At 38.8% G+C, this 17,900-nt stretch overlaps 1 protein-coding gene across 2 annotated transcripts in view; it reads left to right on the forward strand.

Annotated features, from left to right (window-relative positions):
- ENPP1 (ectonucleotide pyrophosphatase/phosphodiesterase 1) overlaps positions 1 to 13,597 on the forward strand; it is an 84,945-nt gene extending 71,348 nt beyond the window's left edge. Inside the window, exons 21-25 of one of the 2 annotated variants that reach the window (XM_016956309.3) lie at positions 926 to 1,055; positions 2,255 to 2,335; positions 3,492 to 3,624; positions 5,128 to 5,290; positions 8,787 to 13,597. In XM_016956309.3, the coding sequence (XP_016811798.2) occupies positions 926 to 1,055; positions 2,255 to 2,335; positions 3,492 to 3,624; positions 5,128 to 5,290; positions 8,787 to 8,957 (678 nt within the window). In that variant the 3' untranslated portion in view covers positions 8,958 to 13,597. The remainder of the gene's footprint in view (positions 1 to 925; positions 1,056 to 2,254; positions 2,336 to 3,491; positions 3,625 to 5,127; positions 5,291 to 8,786) is intronic. The other variant, XR_010158200.1, reaches the window with a different exon arrangement.
- The last annotated feature ends 4,303 nt before the right edge of the window (positions 13,598 to 17,900 follow it).

Genomic DNA, 17,900 nt, shown 5'->3' on the forward strand with positions numbered 1-17,900 from the left:
TTCCATTTTCAGTTTTCTTATGTAATTAAAATGCATAACTTTACAGTCATTGCGATGCTTGAGGTTTTTACATTGCTGTTCGGTGACTGTCCTCCTTTGCTCCAGCAACTTTTGGCAGTGTAGTTGACTATGGAAGATAGACTCAGATCTCTAAAAATCAACATTTTACTATATAAAAGCTTAAAATTGACCAGCGCGGTGGCTCACGCCTGTAATCCCAGCACTTTGGGGGGCTGAGGAGGGCGGATCACGAGGTCAGGAGTTCGAGACCATCCTGGCTAACATGGTGAAACTCTGTCTCTACTAAAAATACAAAAAATTAGCCAGGCGTGGTGGGTCACACCTGTAATCCCAGCACTTTGAGGGGGCTGCAGCGGATGGAGCACCTGAGGTCAGGAGCTCAAGACCAGCCTTGCCAACATGGTGAAACCCCATCTCTACCAAAAACACAAAAATTAGCCAGGCGTGGTGGCAGATGCCTGTAGTCCCAGCTACTCGGGAAGCTGAGGCAGGAGAATCGCTTGAACCTGGGGGGCAGAGTTGCAGTGAGCCGAGATTGCGCCACTGCCCTCTAGTCTGGGTGACAGAGTGAGACTCCATCTTAAAAAAATAATAATAATAAATAAATAAATAAATAAAAATTTAAAATTGTGTAGATAAAATCATTCTAAACATTATTTCATATTAGCATAGCAGAATCTGAAAATATTTGCATAAATATGACAATTAGTATCTTTAATATTGTAAAGCATTTTTACACTTTAGTTAGAAAAAAAGATGAATATACTAGTAGGAAAATAGGGAAGGACATGAGCTGACAGCTAGAGCTTCATAATTTTATGATGTAGTTCACCTTTAAATATTAATAAAGCAATTTTCTTCTCTGTGCCTGATATCTGAGAGTTCTTCTCATTTCGTTCTTCAGGACAGTTTCTCTACGGAAGACTTCTCCAACTGTCTGTACCAGGACTTTAGAATTCCTCTTAGTCCTGTCCATAAATGTTCATTTTATAAAAATAACACCAAAGTGAGTTACGGGTTCCTCTCCCCACCACGTAAGTTTTTTCCTCTCCTGACCTTCCCTTTTCTCCTTTTTGTTTTCTTTCTTGTTTATAAATCCTACCATACATTATAGGGTAATATATATATTACCTATTATATATATATAAATATTACCTATTTTATATATAATATATATAATATATATAAAGTATATATATTACTATTATATATATATAGCTTTGTTTATTTATTGGTGAAAAATTGTGGATTTGGTCTAGAACTACCAAGGGAAAAATTTTAATCATCTAAAACTTGAATTTTATAAAATTTTCTTTTTGTTGGGAGGGTAGTTGATGTAGTGCAGATATGGTAAGCAGAACACTTCATGGTTCCTTTCTGCATTTCTTTTAAACAATTTGAGAATATTGTGAAGGTGGAATATATATATCAAGTTGGAAGAATATATCAAGGTTCTTAGGAAGATAACTTTGTTAGGATAAATAACTTTGTTGTTTAAAAAGAAAATGCGTTTGTCAGAGAAGTAGGTAAAGGTAGAGGCTTACATATGCTTGCTTTTTCACTGATCCAGAATCTCTAGGGAATGGCTTTTTTGAAGCTAAGTATTCTATTTTTTGAAATGGCAAATTTGTATGTTGATGAGAAGCCATTTTGGGGCCAGCCTTAAAAGGCAAAAATCAGAAAGCTCCAGGTGCTCAACTACCGTCAGCATCCAGTTCAGTTCCCAGAGTATGTGTCTGAAGGCAGAACTTGGCTATTGCATTATAAAAATAGACCAGGTCCAAGCCTCAAATTCATACAGAGAAGCCTTGTATGGTGTTTCGAGACAGACATCCTGTGATGTTTTTTCTGGGTAGCAGGTGTTGTTCTGGAGCCAGATGTTCTCTTTTTTCTTTTCACTGTGAAAAAGTGTAAGGAAAGAAGATTGTCAACACAATTCCTTTTAGTTGAAATGAGGGCAATAACATTTGAATATGTTTAATTTGGGGCTCTTGTTATTAAAGTTTATATTTCTTTGACATGCTCATCTTGAAAAGACTTCTTAAATATTTTATTTTTGTAAAGGACTTGACCAAACACATTACGTTTTCCCTTGACCTGGTACTTGGGAAAGTTTTACAGGTTTAAGATGGTACTCAGCTAATTTTTAAAAATGCTCCCCTAACCATGAGAAACTATAATTTCCTATGTTATTTGTGAAGAATGAAAAAGTTGTCCTCTTTTCTCTTTGTAGAACTAAATAAAAATTCAAGTGGAATATATTCTGAAGCTTTGCTTACTACAAATATAGTGCCAATGTACCAGAGTTTTCAAGGTAAATAATGTTAACTCTATATTTGATAATTTTAATGAATTTGTGCACATATAGGCATAATTCATACGTAATAGGACTTATGGTCTAAATTAAATGAATTAATACCAAATACATTCTTAAAGGTTTAACTTTGAGAATACTAGTACACAAAAATTCTACAAATTATTAGAATTATCATGTATTCTAATTGTATAATTGTTTGCAAACAGTTTTGGTGAGAAAGTATGTGATGCGCTTCCTAAAGTTATCCAGCTAATACAGTCTGCTAACACTTATATTAACTTTCATTCGGCTTCCTTATTTAACTTTTTGGAAGTTCTTGATAATTGTCTGTGTTTTCAAATGAATAGATTTTACATCATCATTAACTATTGCAGCATTTGACTTTTACAGGAATAAAAATATAGTTACTTAAATTGATGTATAGAATATCAAAATGTAAGCATATAAGGAGTTTTTAGTCTAATTTATATCTAGAATACTTGTGAATATTTCAAAGTTAATATTCAGATATTAATAGGAAATCGGAATAATATGCCTTGTTTGTGTTTGCGATGTTGCTATGCTTAATGATGACATATGATCACAATTTCAACATGATGTACTTGTTCAGGGATGTCTCAAAGAGAGTTGGGTTCAACGTTTGTCTGTGAGTCCTTTCAAAGGCCAAAGCTGAACAATGAATTTTTGGCCTCACACTAAGATTAGAGCCAAGGCTGGGTGTAGTGGCTCATGCTTGCAGTCCCAGCACTTTGGGGAGTCCAACTCAGAAGGACTGCTTGAGGCCAGGAGTTCAAGATCAGCCTGGGAAACAGTGAGACCTGGTCTCTAGTCTCTACAAAAAATTTTAATTAGCTGGGCATGGTGATGTGCACCTGTAGTCCTAGCTATTCTGGAGACTGAGGCAGGAGCATCTCTTGACCCCAGGAGTTTGAGGCTGCAGTGAGCTATGATTGTGCCACTGCACTCCAGCCTGGGTGATATAGCAAGACTGTGTCTCTAAACAAAAAACAAAACAAAACGAAGACTGAAGCCAAACTTGACTTTATCTTTATTTACTATAAATGCTAATTTTGAATCATGGTGTTAATTTATTTCACACGTCAACATGGTCCCTTGTTCTTTTGAAACTACACTGGCTTCTATCTTGTTTCAGTTATATGGCGCTACTTTCATGACACCCTACTGCGAAAGTATGCTGAAGAAAGAAATGGTGTCAATGTCGTCAGTGGTCCTGTGTTTGACTTTGATTATGATGGACGTTATGATTCCTTAGAGAATCTGAGGCAGTAAGAACATATTTCATTACTCTTAAAAATAGGAATTACCATCCAGTAGAAATAGGATTACCATCCAGTTGAGTCAACAGAACCTTTTTTATCCAGTGTTGTATGTTTATGTGTGTGACACCTCTGACTACACAGGAAGCCTCTTGAAATATCTGATTAATTTTGACGTTTTGCTCAACGTTCAGTAAAATATTTTTAGGTAAAAAAGTAGTGTTTCTCACCCATTCCGTTCAGTTGAATAATTTTTGCACTCAGTTTAAATGCTGAACTCATTTAAGATCTCTGTGTGGCTGATTGTTAAGATATGATCTTAATATATTGTGAGTCAGAAGATGAAGAACTCTATGGTGTGGCTACAGATATCCTGAGTCTAGGAATGAATAGGATTATAAAGCTGCAGTGCTTGGAGTCTGGTGGCCTTGGGTGAATATTATGGCTTTTACCCAACTGTGGCTGGAGGGGCATGATAAAAAGCAACCGTCTGAAGGAAAACCATCAGTGGTGCTTTTTTAAAAAAAGAGAGGGAAAGAACATCTTGGAAACTGGTTGATCTTTATTGAAACAATAATTACAGCAGTTTGGGAAGCAATTTTGCTGTTAAGTCCGTAGGAAAAAGACTGAGATTCCACTGAGATTCAGCCCCTCTCAGAACTTTCCTACTCTCCCAGGCTGACTTACTTAGATATATGTGACTTACAAAATACATCGGAAAGCACATCAATTTGCAAAGTTACAGTTTTTTACTTTCCCTTGAGGCATAAAGCTGCCTTAGAAGCTGTAGCACTGGAGAGGATACAGAAGAGAACTGCATATGCTTCCTACCCACGGCTTCACCCAGAGCCCTCTGTTTAAATGTTTTATAGATTATGTTTCTACATAAGGTCATATTTGAAAACAATGATTCCACTACCTTAAATTTTGAAAGATGTTGAAAAAACAAACACAGCCTTAAAATAGGAGAATGACTATGAGGTAAAGATGTTTGGGACATCTTTGATAATATACTTCAGTTTAAAAAATTAAGTTATTAAGGAAGAAAATCCAGTTAGAACAAACAATTCATGACAACATGTCCTCTCTGAAGGGGCTGGTATAGAAAAATTCCTAACCAGTTCTTTCTCTGCCCACTATTTGTCTATAATCGCCTAGAAGTTAAGACTGTCAATAATGGTTTACACTCTTGGTCATAGGTGGTCAAAAATGATATTTTCTTTTCTTTAGTGTTTCAATTTCAGTGTCTTTAGGTAGAACTAAAAGAATTCTAAAAGTCAATAAACTTCTACAGAAAATAAAAATTATTTGGAGTGTGTTTATCTGCCTGTCTTCTAATTATTGCTCTCAATCTGGCAGAGTATGTTGAGGTATTGTGATTACTAGCTTCTTATATTTAATTATTTGTTTGAATTTGATTTTTATATGTATTAAAAGCATGCTCTACTGAAATATTCATCAAAAGGAAGATAGTTATTTCTTTCTTAAAATGAATATTGGCATGTTTTACAGAAAAAGAAGAGTCATCCGTAACCAAGAAATTTTGATTCCAACTCACTTCTTTATTGTGCTAACAAGCTGTAAAGATACATCTCAGACGCCTTTGCACTGTGAAAACCTAGACACCTTAGCTTTCATTTTGCCTCACAGGACTGATAACAGCGAGAGCTGTGTGGTAAGTAGCTTTTGTATATTTACTTTGCATGTTGAAAATCTAGACATATGCATATTTGTTTATGTCACCCATCTGACATTACAGTGAGAGAAAGCACAACTCTTGAGTACACATGGACTTTGAAATTATAGGATGCTTTTAAATTTGATCTTTTAAGATGACATATCTTTGGGGAAGACTACCCTTGTCTGCTTTTACTTTTCATTTTCTTTCTTTTTTTTTTTTTTTAGAGATAGGGTCTTTCTATGTTGCCCAGGCTGGTCTTGAACTCCTGGCCTCTTATGATCCTCCTGTCTTGGCCTCCCAAAGTGCTGAGATTGCAGGTGTGAACCACCCTGCCTGGCCCCTTTGTCTGGTAAAGATACTAAAAATCAGATCAGAATCAAACTTTGTATGGCTTAACCACTAAAGTCTAGGTTTATCTGAAGTATGGATTTTCTCTTTTTTTAAAACTGGATGTATAATTTCAAAGTGTCAGCACTGTTATAAATTAAAGTTGTTAGACAACATTTCAAATTTTCTGTGTATCACTTAATTATAAAAAATCTTTTCCTTTCTTATCGTATTGTCATCCCAGTGTGTTTGGGAATAATTGTTTTATATTATCTTATTTGCTCAGAATTTTAAAAATCTACATTGTAGATTGGGACATCAAGACTGCATAACATTTTAGCAATTTTTTTTTTTTTTTTTTTTTTTTTTTTGAGACAGAGTCTCACTTTGGCTTCCAGGCTGGAGTGCAGTGGCATGATCTCGGCTCACTGCAAGCTCCGCCTTCTGGGTTCAAACCATTCTCCTGCCTCAGCCTCCCGAGTAGCTGGGACTACAGGCGCCCGCCACCTCACCCGGCTAATTTTTTTTTTTTTTTTTTTTTTTAGTAGAGATGGGGTTTCACCGTGTTAGCCAGGATGGTCTCAATCTCCTGACCTTGTGATCCACCCGCCTTGTCCTTCCAAAGTGCTGGGATTACAGGCGTGAGCCATCGTGCCTGGCCTTTTTTTTTTTTTTTTTTTTTTTTTGGAGTCTTGCTCTGTCACCCAGGCTGGAAGGCAGTGGCGTGATCTCGGCTCCCTGCAACCTCCGCTTCCCGGGCTCAAGCGATTCTCCTGCCTCAGCCTCCCAAATAGCTGGGATTACAGGCACCTGCCACCCATGCCCAGCTAATTTTTGTATTTTTAGTGGAGATGGGGTTTCGCCGTGTTGGCCAGGCTGTTCTCTACCTCCTGACCTCAGGTGATCTGCTGGCCTTAGCCTCCCAAAGTGCGGGGGTTACAGTCACGAGCCACTGTGCCCGGCCCATTTTAGCAATTTTTAAGTTTTCTCTTACGGTGAGCCAAAATATATTTCTTTCAGAGTACTTCCTACATTTCCTTTTTTTTTTTTTTTTTTTTTTCCATTGAAGTGACACCAAGTAAGTCTAAACCTGAATCTGCAAAAAGATGTAGCTTTCATACCAGTCCCAATGAATGGGTGGTAGGTACCTGGAGTTAGGATCTTGAGACCCAGTATGAGCTCAGCAGGAAAGAGTGCTGTATTCACTCATTCATTCACTACTACTTTGATTCACCATTCATTCCTTTGATATTTATAATCAGGTGCTCTAGGTACTGAGGACACAGCAGTGAACAAAATAGTGAGCTCTTCTCTGGGCCCAAGAGTAGAATACAATGATCCGTTTGCCATCCCTGATGGTAGTAGTCTTTCTATATATCGTTAAAATTCATGAAGATATGTCTCTCCTTAATTGTTTCTATGATAAACTTTCAGAATTACTTGTTCCTATAGAACACATTTCTCATTATTTTTCCCTTTATTCTTTAGAATTAAATACAGAATAGCAAGATTTTAGTTGGTTGCCTGATGATTATCTGACTCCACTGAAAGTTGTCACTTTTGTGGGCATTGTTGGATACATGCAGCTATTCCCTGCTTCATTACTTTATTTCGTTTGAGAGATTATATTGTCATTGAATGTATCAATTAGAGTAGGGTTCTGCAGCAAATAACAGAAACCCCTTTGCAGTGGCTTAAGCAAGTCAGGGATTCCTCATGGAACAGCAAGTCCAGCTGCACACAGTCCTGGGATGGCGCTTTGGGTCAACTGCACCATTAGGGACCCAGAACTTTTCCCTCTTTCTGCTCCACCATTCTTAGCATGTGGCTTTGGCCCACGTGGGCTTCTTCATGCATCTTTGTAGGTAACACATTCTCATAAAAACTAGTATTTGTGTAGTACATTTGCACACATCATTACGTTTGATCCTCAAAATAACCCGATGAGGAGGATACAGATAAAGGAATCAAGACTTGTATGTTAAATAACTTTCCTTAGTTTACCTGATAAGATTGTCACAGAACCAGCCTCTTTAAAAAAAATTTTCAACTTTTGTTTTAAGTTCAGGGGTACATGTGCAGGATGTGCATGTTTGTTGCATAGGTAAATGTGTGCCATGGTGGTTTGCTGCACAGATCATCCCATCACCCAGGTATTAAGCCCAGCATCCATTAGCTATTCTTTCTGATGCTCTCCCTCCTCCCACCCCCTGCCCTCCAACAGGCCCCAGTGTATTTTGTTCCCCCACACGTGTTTATGTGTTCTCATCCTTCAGCTCCCTCTTATAATTGAGAACATGAGGGTTCGGTTTTCTGTTTCTGCATTAGTTTGCTAAGGATAATGGCCTCCAGCTCCATCCATGTCCCTGCACAGGACATGATCTTTTATGGCTGCATAGTATTCCATGGTATACATGTACCACATTTTCTTAATTTAGTCTATCATTGACCATATACACCATAGTATTCCATGGTGTATATGTACCACATTTTCTTGATCCAGTCTATCATTGTTGGGCACTTAAGTTGATTCCATGTCTTTCCTATTGTGAATAGTGCTGCACTGAACATATGTGTGCATGTATCTGTATAATAGAATGATTTATATTCCTGTGGGTATGTACCCAGTAATGGGATTGCTGGGTCCAATGGTATTTCTGCCTCTAGGTCTTTGAGGAATTGCCACACTGTCTTCCACAGTGGTTGCACTAATTTACACTCCCACCAACAGTGTAAAAGCATTCCTTTTTCTCCACAACCTTACTAGCTAGCATCTGTTGTTTTGTGACTTTTTAATAATAGGCATTCTGAGTGAGATTCTTTACATTATTCAGATATTCTTTCCCATGCCATGTAATTTCTGTTTTCCCACTTTTTTTAACCCCACACCATTGAAGTTTCTTAAACCTATGTAATGCAGGACCATCTGTTCCAGGTATAGTTTCTTTTCCCCAAACTTGAAGCATCTAATTAAACAAACATGCATGGTATGTATTAGAAGGAAAGCTACTCAAGAGGAGAGATGATGCCTAACAAATCACGTGGCATGTTCCACTTCAGAGCTGAAATCTCGTAAATGATTAAACTGGGGAGATGGAGCGCTTATAGAAGTGAACTGAGTGTTCTCTTGGTAACTTTTCTTTTATATTTCCTATTCTCCTAGCATGGGAAGCATGACTCCTCATGGGTTGAAGAATTGTTAATGTTACACAGAGCACGGATCACAGATGTTGAGCACATCACTGGACTCAGCTTCTATCAACAAAGAAAAGAGCCAGTTTCAGACATTTTAAAGTTGAAAACACATTTGCCAACCTTTAGCCAAGAAGACTGATATGTTTTTTATCCCCAAACACCATGAATCTTTTTGAGAGAACCTTATATTTTATATAGTCCTCTAGCTACACTATTGCATTGTTCAGAAACTGTCGACCAGAGTTAGAACAGAGCCCTCGGTGATGCGGACATCTCAGGGAAACTTGCGTACTCAGCACAGCAGTGGAGAGTGTTCCTATTGAATCTTGCACATATTTGAATGTGTAAGCATTGTATACATTGATCAAGTTCGGGGGAATAAAGACAGACCACACCTAAAACTGCCTTTCTGCTTCTCTTAAAGGAGAAGTAGCTGTGAACATTGTCTGGATACCAGATATTTGAATCTTTCTTACTATTGGTAATAAACCTTGATGGCATTGGGCAAACAGTAGACTTATAGTAGGATTGGGGTAGCCCATGTTATGTGACTATCTTTATGAGAATTTTAAAGTGGTTCTGGATATCTTTTAACTTGGAGTTTCATTTCTTTTCATTGTAATCAAAAAAAAAATTAACAGAAGCCAAAATACTTCTGAGACCTTGTTTCAATCTTTGCTGTATATTCCCTCAGAATCCAAATTATTAATCTTATGTGTTTTCTTTTTAATTTTTTGATTGGATTTCTTTAGATTTAATGGTTCAAATGAGTTCAACTTTGAGGGACGATCTTTGAATATACTTACCTATTATAAAATCTTACTTTGTATTTGTATTAAAAAAAAAAGAAAAATATTCCTATCCTGCTCACTGGTAATTAACATAGGTTTAAAATGGCTTCAAATGTGGCCCTTTAGACTGTTAAAATTGTACCTTATCTTGGCAAAACTTCAGAGCACCAGTCAGTGCATGCAAGGTGCCATTTTTTATTGAGATGCTTAGAATGTTTCTTTCTGTGCACAAGACTTACCCTACCAGCAGCAGAGCCATTCTCTGTTGAGTGGTTCATTTTGAAGTTCCACAGATTGAAGAGAACATGCCACCAATCACCTCACATCTTCTTGGTGGACATGATAAATGACACAATGAACTTGATTTCTTTACTACCTTGACTGTAGCTTTTTGTCCCTACCTGTGAACCTTCAAAGACTGCATTAACTTTTAGGCTACATAGGTCCAATTTAGGTATAATATCAGTACACCAAAGATTTTTATATGTCCTTCGTATGACCATTCTTTAACGGCCTAAGGGCCAGCTGCAAAGACTTTTGGAAAATACAATTTACAACTCAAAATTATTTAATAATTTAGGAAGTTTCTTTTTTTTTTTTTTTCAGTCCTGCAGTTTCCTGAAGCTCTGTATATGATATTTTTTTCAGCCTGCTTCTCTCTGTTGTTCAGATTAGGTAATTTTATTCTTCTGTCTCAAAGCTCACTGATTCTTTATTCTGTCTAATCTGTTCTGCTGTTGAGCCCATTTATTCCTGATTTTTATATTTTAGTTATTGTATGTTTTATTTCTAAAATTTCCATTCAGTTTTTCTTTATATCTTCTATTTGCTGAGAATTTCTGTCTCTTTGCTGAGACTTTCTACGTTTTCATTTGTTTCAAGTGCGTTTATACTTGCTTGTTGAAGAATTTTTATGATGGCTGCTGTAAAATCCTTATCAGATAATTCCAACATCTGTCACCTCATTGTTTGCATCTACTGATGGTCTTTTTTCCATTCGGAAACATTTTCCTGTTTCTTGGTGTGTGGAATGATTTTTAATTGAAACCTGGATATTTTTAGGTATTATGTTATGAGACTATGGTTCTTATTTAAACCTTCTGCTTTAGCCAACTTTCTCAGATACCACCACAGCAGGGGAATTGGGAGCACTGCCTCATTATTACCAGGTGTGGCTAGGAGTCCAGGTTCCCCAGTCAGCCTCCCTTTATACTGACTAACAGGGTCCCCTCATTACTACTGGGCAAGGTGAGAATTCAGTTTCCCATTAGGTCTTTATTGATTCCTCCCTGGCTGGAATGTGCAGCGGCACCTTTTGCTGCACCCTGGGAATCTCCACTAATGCTATGGGACAGAGTGACCAGGAAGAGCTTCATTACACCAGGTGGGAATGAAATTCCCAGTAGCCTACGCAGCCTTCTCCGACACCACTCTGGAGTTGTATTCTTCCAGCACACAAACATACACAATTTAACTCAAAGCATCTTAGCAGAGCTTAATTAAATGGATAGATGCCTGTTCCCTTTGCTGGATGCCAAGAATACAAAAGTCAGGGAGTTGGGGCACCTCTTTACAGCTTGGTGAGAGTGTAAGTCTGGACTCCCCACTCAGCATTTGCTGGTATGGGTGGGGCCATGGTTTTTTTCCATGGTGTTTGGTTGGAGTACAGCCTTTTTTACCCTTGCTTGGCTACCCTTTTCTGGTCCTTTGGCAGGAGAGAGCAGGACTCTCTTAGGGCTTTTTTTCCCCCTGCATTTATTGACATTTCCAGGTTGCTGACTTTTTCAGCTCCAAGTTGGAAATATATGAGCTGAAAAGAAAATGTAGGGAACTCATCACAGTGTTGTTACTTGGGCCCCAATGTTCCTAGCCTATTTTCTGTCTACTATTCAGAGTCTTGCTGTGTTTTAATATAATATCCAGGATTTTTATATGCATTTAGCAGAAGGATGTCTACTCTGCCTTTGTAGAAGTGTCTCACTGATTTTTACATATTTTTCCAGCACACAAACATACACAATTTAACTCAAAGCATCTTAGCAGAGCTTAATTAAATGGATAGATGTCTGTTCCCTTTGCTGGACGCCAAGAATACAAAAAAGAACAAGTGACAATTTTCTCTGTCTTAGGGAGAAGAGGCAGCAGAAGTGTAAATGATCCCTAAAGAGTGATAGATGTTATCATGAAGCCACAGGAGGGGTGCCAGGCTGCACAAAAGAGACACTGGATGCTTCTTGGTAGTAGAGGCAGTGGCTTCCCAGCCTTGGGGCTAAGGCTTGTAGGGTGAATTGGAACTTTTCAGATGAGCAAGGCAAAGAAGGGACCTTCTAACATTCCTTGGATGGAACATTTTTGACATTTTCCCATTTACAGCTACTTATATTTTCTACAAGTGTCACTGTGACCAACTTATGTACACATACTTTTTCTTGCTTAGTTATAATAATCTGTTCTTAAAGAAAATGTCAGTCTCTACATTCTATGCTGACTGTTAAGGAAAGAGCACCCACATCTGCTCCTACTTAGCTTTTTTTCTGTGGTTCTTACACAGTATTCCTTTTTTTCTTTTCTTGAAAGAGACTCCTCCTTTCTTTTCTTTTCTTGAAAGAGTTTTAAACAGATAAGATGGCAAAAGTGACTGATCTCTACTCCCCCAGTTTGAATGGTAAATTTGAATGGTAAATTCCCATGAACATATATGGAAATGTCTTTATCCTACTTTCTCCAATAAAGGCTGTTCTTAGCTTTTCAAATGCAAAGTGAAACCTTTATTTATCTTGATTTCTTTCTTTTTTTTTTTTTTTTTGAGATGCTCTGTCGCCCAGGCTGGAGTGCAGTGGCGAGATCTCGGCTCACTGCAAGCTCCGCCTCCCAGGTTCATGCCATTCTCCTGGCTCAGCCTCCCGAGTAACTGGGACTACAGGCACCTGCCGTCACGCCTGGCTAATTTTTTGTATTTTTAGTAGAGAATGGAGTTTCACCGTGTTAGCCAGGATGGTCTCGATCTCCTGACCTTGTGATCTGCCCGCCTCGGCCTCCCAAAGTGCTGGGATTACAGGCTTGAGCCACTGCCTCCAGCCTATCCTGATTTCTACTGTCATGCCTCACATCAGTCCTTTTTTTTTTTTTTTTTTTTTTGAGACAGAGTCTCGCTCTGTGGCCCAGGCTAGACTGCAGTGGCACGATCTCAGCTCACTGCAACCTCCACCTCCCGGGTTCTAGCAATTCTCCTGCCTCAGCCTCCTGAGTAGCTGGGATTATAGGCGCATGCCACACCTGGCTTTTTGTATTTTAGTGGAGATGGGGTTTCACTGTGTTGCTCAGGCTGGTCTTGATCTCCTGAGCTCAGACAATCCCCCCGCCTTGGCCTCCCAAAATGCTAGGATTATAGGCGAGAGCTGCTGTGTGCTTCTTAAGTGAGGTAAGTAACTTCCATAGAAAATTTCCATCAGTTCATTCATGAAAGAACAAAGAACCTGGCAAAACTTAAAAACATTTCCAAGAATCAGATAAAAGAGGACAAACCTTAGGGAGAAGAAGGCAGCTGCTCATTTCCAGCAGGGGAAGTAGCTGCATAGAGTACAAGGACTGGTAGGCCTGTTGGCTGTTCCTGTTTAAGGAGACAAGATGGGCATGGAACAGGGACCACCCCCTCCTCTGGGAGAAGCTGTTACCCCCTTCACTTTTCCTCCTCTGTCATTACCCACAATCACTCTCCTTCTTTGCGCTATGGTAGGTGTTTACCCATCATAGGAATGGGCATTTGAACTTTGAAACTGAATGTGGTGATTACACTTCATGCTGAAGCTTTTCACATGAGTGCTTTCATAAGCATTAAGTAAAATTTTATAATGACTGCAGTCCAAGGACATTTTCCCTGGTTTTTGGCCAGTCTAAATATTGTAAGAGAGAGAGAAGAAAAGTGTACGGAATATAATTGTCTCTAAGCTAAGAAATGTGGATGTTCAAATAAAACATACGTACAGAACTCTGGCTGCTTTCCTTTGTGGCTTTGTGTGTGGAGGATGGGTAGGGTCATGGGCGATGGTGCTTCTCTGCAGACATGAAACTGAGTCCAAGGGTTGTTGACAGTTAACCACAGCTGTAATGCTGAAAGGCAAAAGAATCCAAAGTTCATTTCAGGTTCATAGAGTAAACACTTCTGATCTGTGACCTATATCCTTGTTCTTGGTATTTTAATTATATTTAGTCATACTTCCAGGTAAAAACAAATGACAGGCATATATATTCTTTAGTATTTAGAATGGTCTGGAACCAGACTTGGAACTTCTATAGATTCTTTTAATGTGAAATTTTTGTATTTATCCTCTCCATTATAGTGATTGAACAAAAAAATGTTTACTAGAAATCATATTCATACCAGAAAACAGATATGTGAAATACATTTTAATCTACTAGAAATGGAAGAATCCTTGGAAGAGGCATTATACTCATGGGATGTGAAAAGGAAGGAACATAAAAGAAGCCTCTTTCATCCTACTCAATGCTGTTGTTTTAAATTTAATTTTTTACTTGCCTGTAAATTCTCGATTCAAGGGATAGTTTTAGGATTTTAATTAAAATGACATATTTTAAATGATATATCAGAAATTCAGAACTCAGAATGGAATATACTTTGGCTTTCACATAGTAGAGATACAAAATAATTGAAGAAATATATAGGAAATAAATTTTTTACAGTGTCTCATACAGTGTCTCATAATTTTGCCCCACAATGTTTAGATATTTTTCACTGTTAAAAAATGTATGCATTTACTTAGATGGCATTATGCTGGCTGTGACATAAAGGAAATAAAACAGGGATCTCTGAACCGAAAGTTTATAACTTAACTAAAAATTCTAAAGGATTTTAAATTAGACTGAAATTTTCTCAGTCCAATGAATGGATCTTGTTCAAATTTTTATAGTTTAAAAAATCACTGGCTGGGCACGGTGGCTCACGCCTGTAATCCCAGCACTTTGGGAGGCCAAGGCGGGTGGATCACGAGGTCAGGAGATCAAGATCATCCTGGCTAATATGGTGAAACCCCATCTCTACTAAACACACACACACACACACACACACACACACGCACACACAAAATTAGCCAGGCGTGGTGGCAAGTGCCTGTAGTCCCAGCTGCTCGGGAGGCTGAGGCAGGAGAATGGCATGAACCCGGGAGGCGGACCTTGCACTGAGCAGAGATGGTGCCACTGCACTCCAGCCTGGGTGACAGAGCAAGACTCTATCGCAAAAAAAAAAAAAAAAAAAAAAAAAAAAAAAAATTCTGATGACCCCTATAATTTTGGATTCTCTGTTATATTCTATATCTTGACACAATGTTACTGTCTGGAGAGTTAACCACTTGTATTAAGGTCCAAACAGAAACAAGATGGTAAATCTATGGGTCTTTTGTCTGTGTACTTGTTCATAAGCTATCTCTACAGGTTTACTCAACAGCACACTTTAAGATATTGGCACTGGAATAGATTTTCCCAGCTCAGGGTTGACAGTAGATTTCAAAGCTGAGCTTACTCTGTGTCAGGCATTAGGGGTAAGTTGGAGAACAGGGCAGGTGGAATGCCTGCCCCCTTGGTGCTCTCTTGTCAATGTTTTACCTTTATTTCAAGGTCCAGCCCAAAGCCATATCCTTAGGATCCATTGTTTATGTGGTCAGACTTTCCCAACATTGGTGGTAACAGACAGTACATGCCCTCAGTCTAGTTCTTGTTACGTATTATGGTTGCAATACAACTACAGATGTGTAATGCAGTTGATTATTCCATAACCCATACACAGTGTTGTTAGATGGCACCGTGGCCTATTAAGAAATTTTACCCAGGACCTAGACTCCAAATCCAAATACACAACTTGCTAAAAGCAGTCTTTGCAAGCTTAACACGAAATAAAATAATTTCAAGGTGGTGTGGTTATAGGTATAAGAGGATTGTTAGCTTCCACTTGGGGTTTCCAGGGACCTGGCGGGATCTTATCCTACAGAGAACACCAACCTCTTAAGGAAACTGGGAAGCCGAGAGAAGCTGCGCCACCTAAACATTTCCCAGCCTGTGATCCTGTAAGAAAAGAAAAATAGCTCAGGGCAGCCTGAGCTGTGTGAGGCATGTAGAATTTATTAGGCCCAGAGAGATGTGAGTGTGAGACTTTATTCTTACCACCCACCTCCCCCCATGCCTAGGGGCAGTTGTTTAAAGTCATTTCATTCCTTATTAGCTGCCTCGCTCATTATCCTCACATGCCTGGAGTTTGTGATGCAAAGAACAATGTATAGCAAGTTATGTTGTAACAATGTATAGCAAGCTTATGTTACGTTGATGTAACTTCTTGGTAAACAATTTAGGAACTGCCTCTTTTTTCCTTTAAAAACTCACTTGTAACTGCTGCTAATTGGAGCACACATTCAGGGCAAACTTGAATCCATCCCTCTGGGTTACAATTCTCAAAACTGGCCCAAATAAACTCTGCTTATATTAAGTTTCCTTCAGTTTCTTCTTTTAGGTTAACATCAGTTACATTTGCTTAGACTGTATACTTTGAGCATATTCCTGAAAACTGTAACCCTGATGAGATTTATGTGTCCCAAGTGTGCTCTTTCACAAGTGTAATCATCTGATGGGTTCTTCCTGCCCACTGACTAGACAAAACCAATTCACTGAGATTGTGACATTGTAGTAAAGGAAGCATTTAGTTAATGTTAATCTAGCTACATGGCTCAGAGGTTAGGGTTTTTCAAGGATAGCTTAGTAGGCATGGGACTGGGGAATGGGTACTGCTGATTGGTTGGGGAGGCAATTATAGGGGTGTGAAAACAGTCCTCATGCATTGAGTCCACCTCTGAGTGGGAGACCACAGGACTGGTTAAGTCATGAGTCATGGGTCCAGGTGAAGTCAGTTGCCAGAATGCAAAAATCAGAAAAATGTATCAAAATATCAATCTTAGGTTCTACAATAGTGACATTATCTATAGAGACAATTGAGGAAGTCACAAATTTGCTTCACTGGGTTGAGTGAAGACAGCCAGCCTGTGAGGCTAGAAGCAAGACAGAGTCAGCCACGTTAGATTTCTCTCACTGTCATAATCTTTGCAAAGGCAGTTTCACAGGGTGAGAGCTCAATACTGTGGGATTGTTTTTTTCAGTGACTGTAACTCTCATTTGGCATTTTAGCATCTGTATTAGTCCATTCTCACACTGCTATAAAGATATACCTGAGACTGGGTAATTTATAAAGAAAAGAGGTTGTTTAATTGGCTCACAGTTCTGCAGGCTGCACAGGCTTCTGCTTCTCGAGAGACCTCAGAAAACTTACAATCATGGCAGAGGTGAAGGGGAAGGAAGCACGTATTCACATGGCCAGCAGGAGAGAGCAAGAGCATAAGGGGATGGGCTACATACTTTCAAACCAGATCTCATAAGAACTCACTTATTATCATGAGAACAAGAAGGGGAAGTCTGCCCCCATGATCCAGTCACCTCCCCTCCGGCCCCTCCTCTAACAGTGAGAATTGCAATTTGACATGAGAGTTGGGTAGGGACACAGACCCACACCAAGTTGGCATATATTTCTTACAGAGATAGTTTCCTTTTCATATGTTTATCATCATTGTGTTTGTCTGTTTGCATTGCCATACAGGAATACCCACAACTGGGTAATCTAAAAAGAAAAGAGGTTTATTTGCTTCATAGTTCTACAGGCTATGTAAGCATGGCACCAAGCATCTGCTTGGCTTCTTGTGAGGCCCCAGAAAGCTTCCAATCATGGCAGAAGGCAAAGGGTGAGCCAGCATGTCACATGGAAAGAGAAGGAGCAAGAGAGAGAGAGGGAGGAGGTGTCAGGCTCTTTTAAACACTAGGTCTTGTGTGAACTCTTAAGGTGAGAATTCATTGGCACAAGGACAGAGCCATTCATGAGGGATCCACCCCCCTGACCAAAACACCTCCCACCAGGCCCAACTCTGGCATCGAATATCACATTTCAACATGAGATTTGGAGGGGAAAAAAACATCCAAACCATATCAGTCATGTCTCCAAAACCATCTGTTATTTCTAGCATAATGTCTGGCACATTGGAGTTGCTCAGTAAAAAATGTCCAGATGAATGAAAACCAAAGGTACAATCATACCAAACATCCACTTAAGACAGCTAAGGAATAACAAGTTACAGAAATACAGCCAGAGGACAATTTCACAGTAATTATTCTTTGCCTCCGTAGTTTTCAAGTGCTAGAAGATACTTTCAATGGGAAATTTTTTGAAAGAGTTTATTTATAGA

Source organism: Pan troglodytes, chromosome 5, assembly GCF_028858775.2.
Source record: "Pan troglodytes isolate AG18354 chromosome 5, NHGRI_mPanTro3-v2.0_pri, whole genome shotgun sequence".
NCBI classification, from domain to species: domain Eukaryota; kingdom Metazoa; phylum Chordata; class Mammalia; order Primates; family Hominidae; genus Pan; species Pan troglodytes.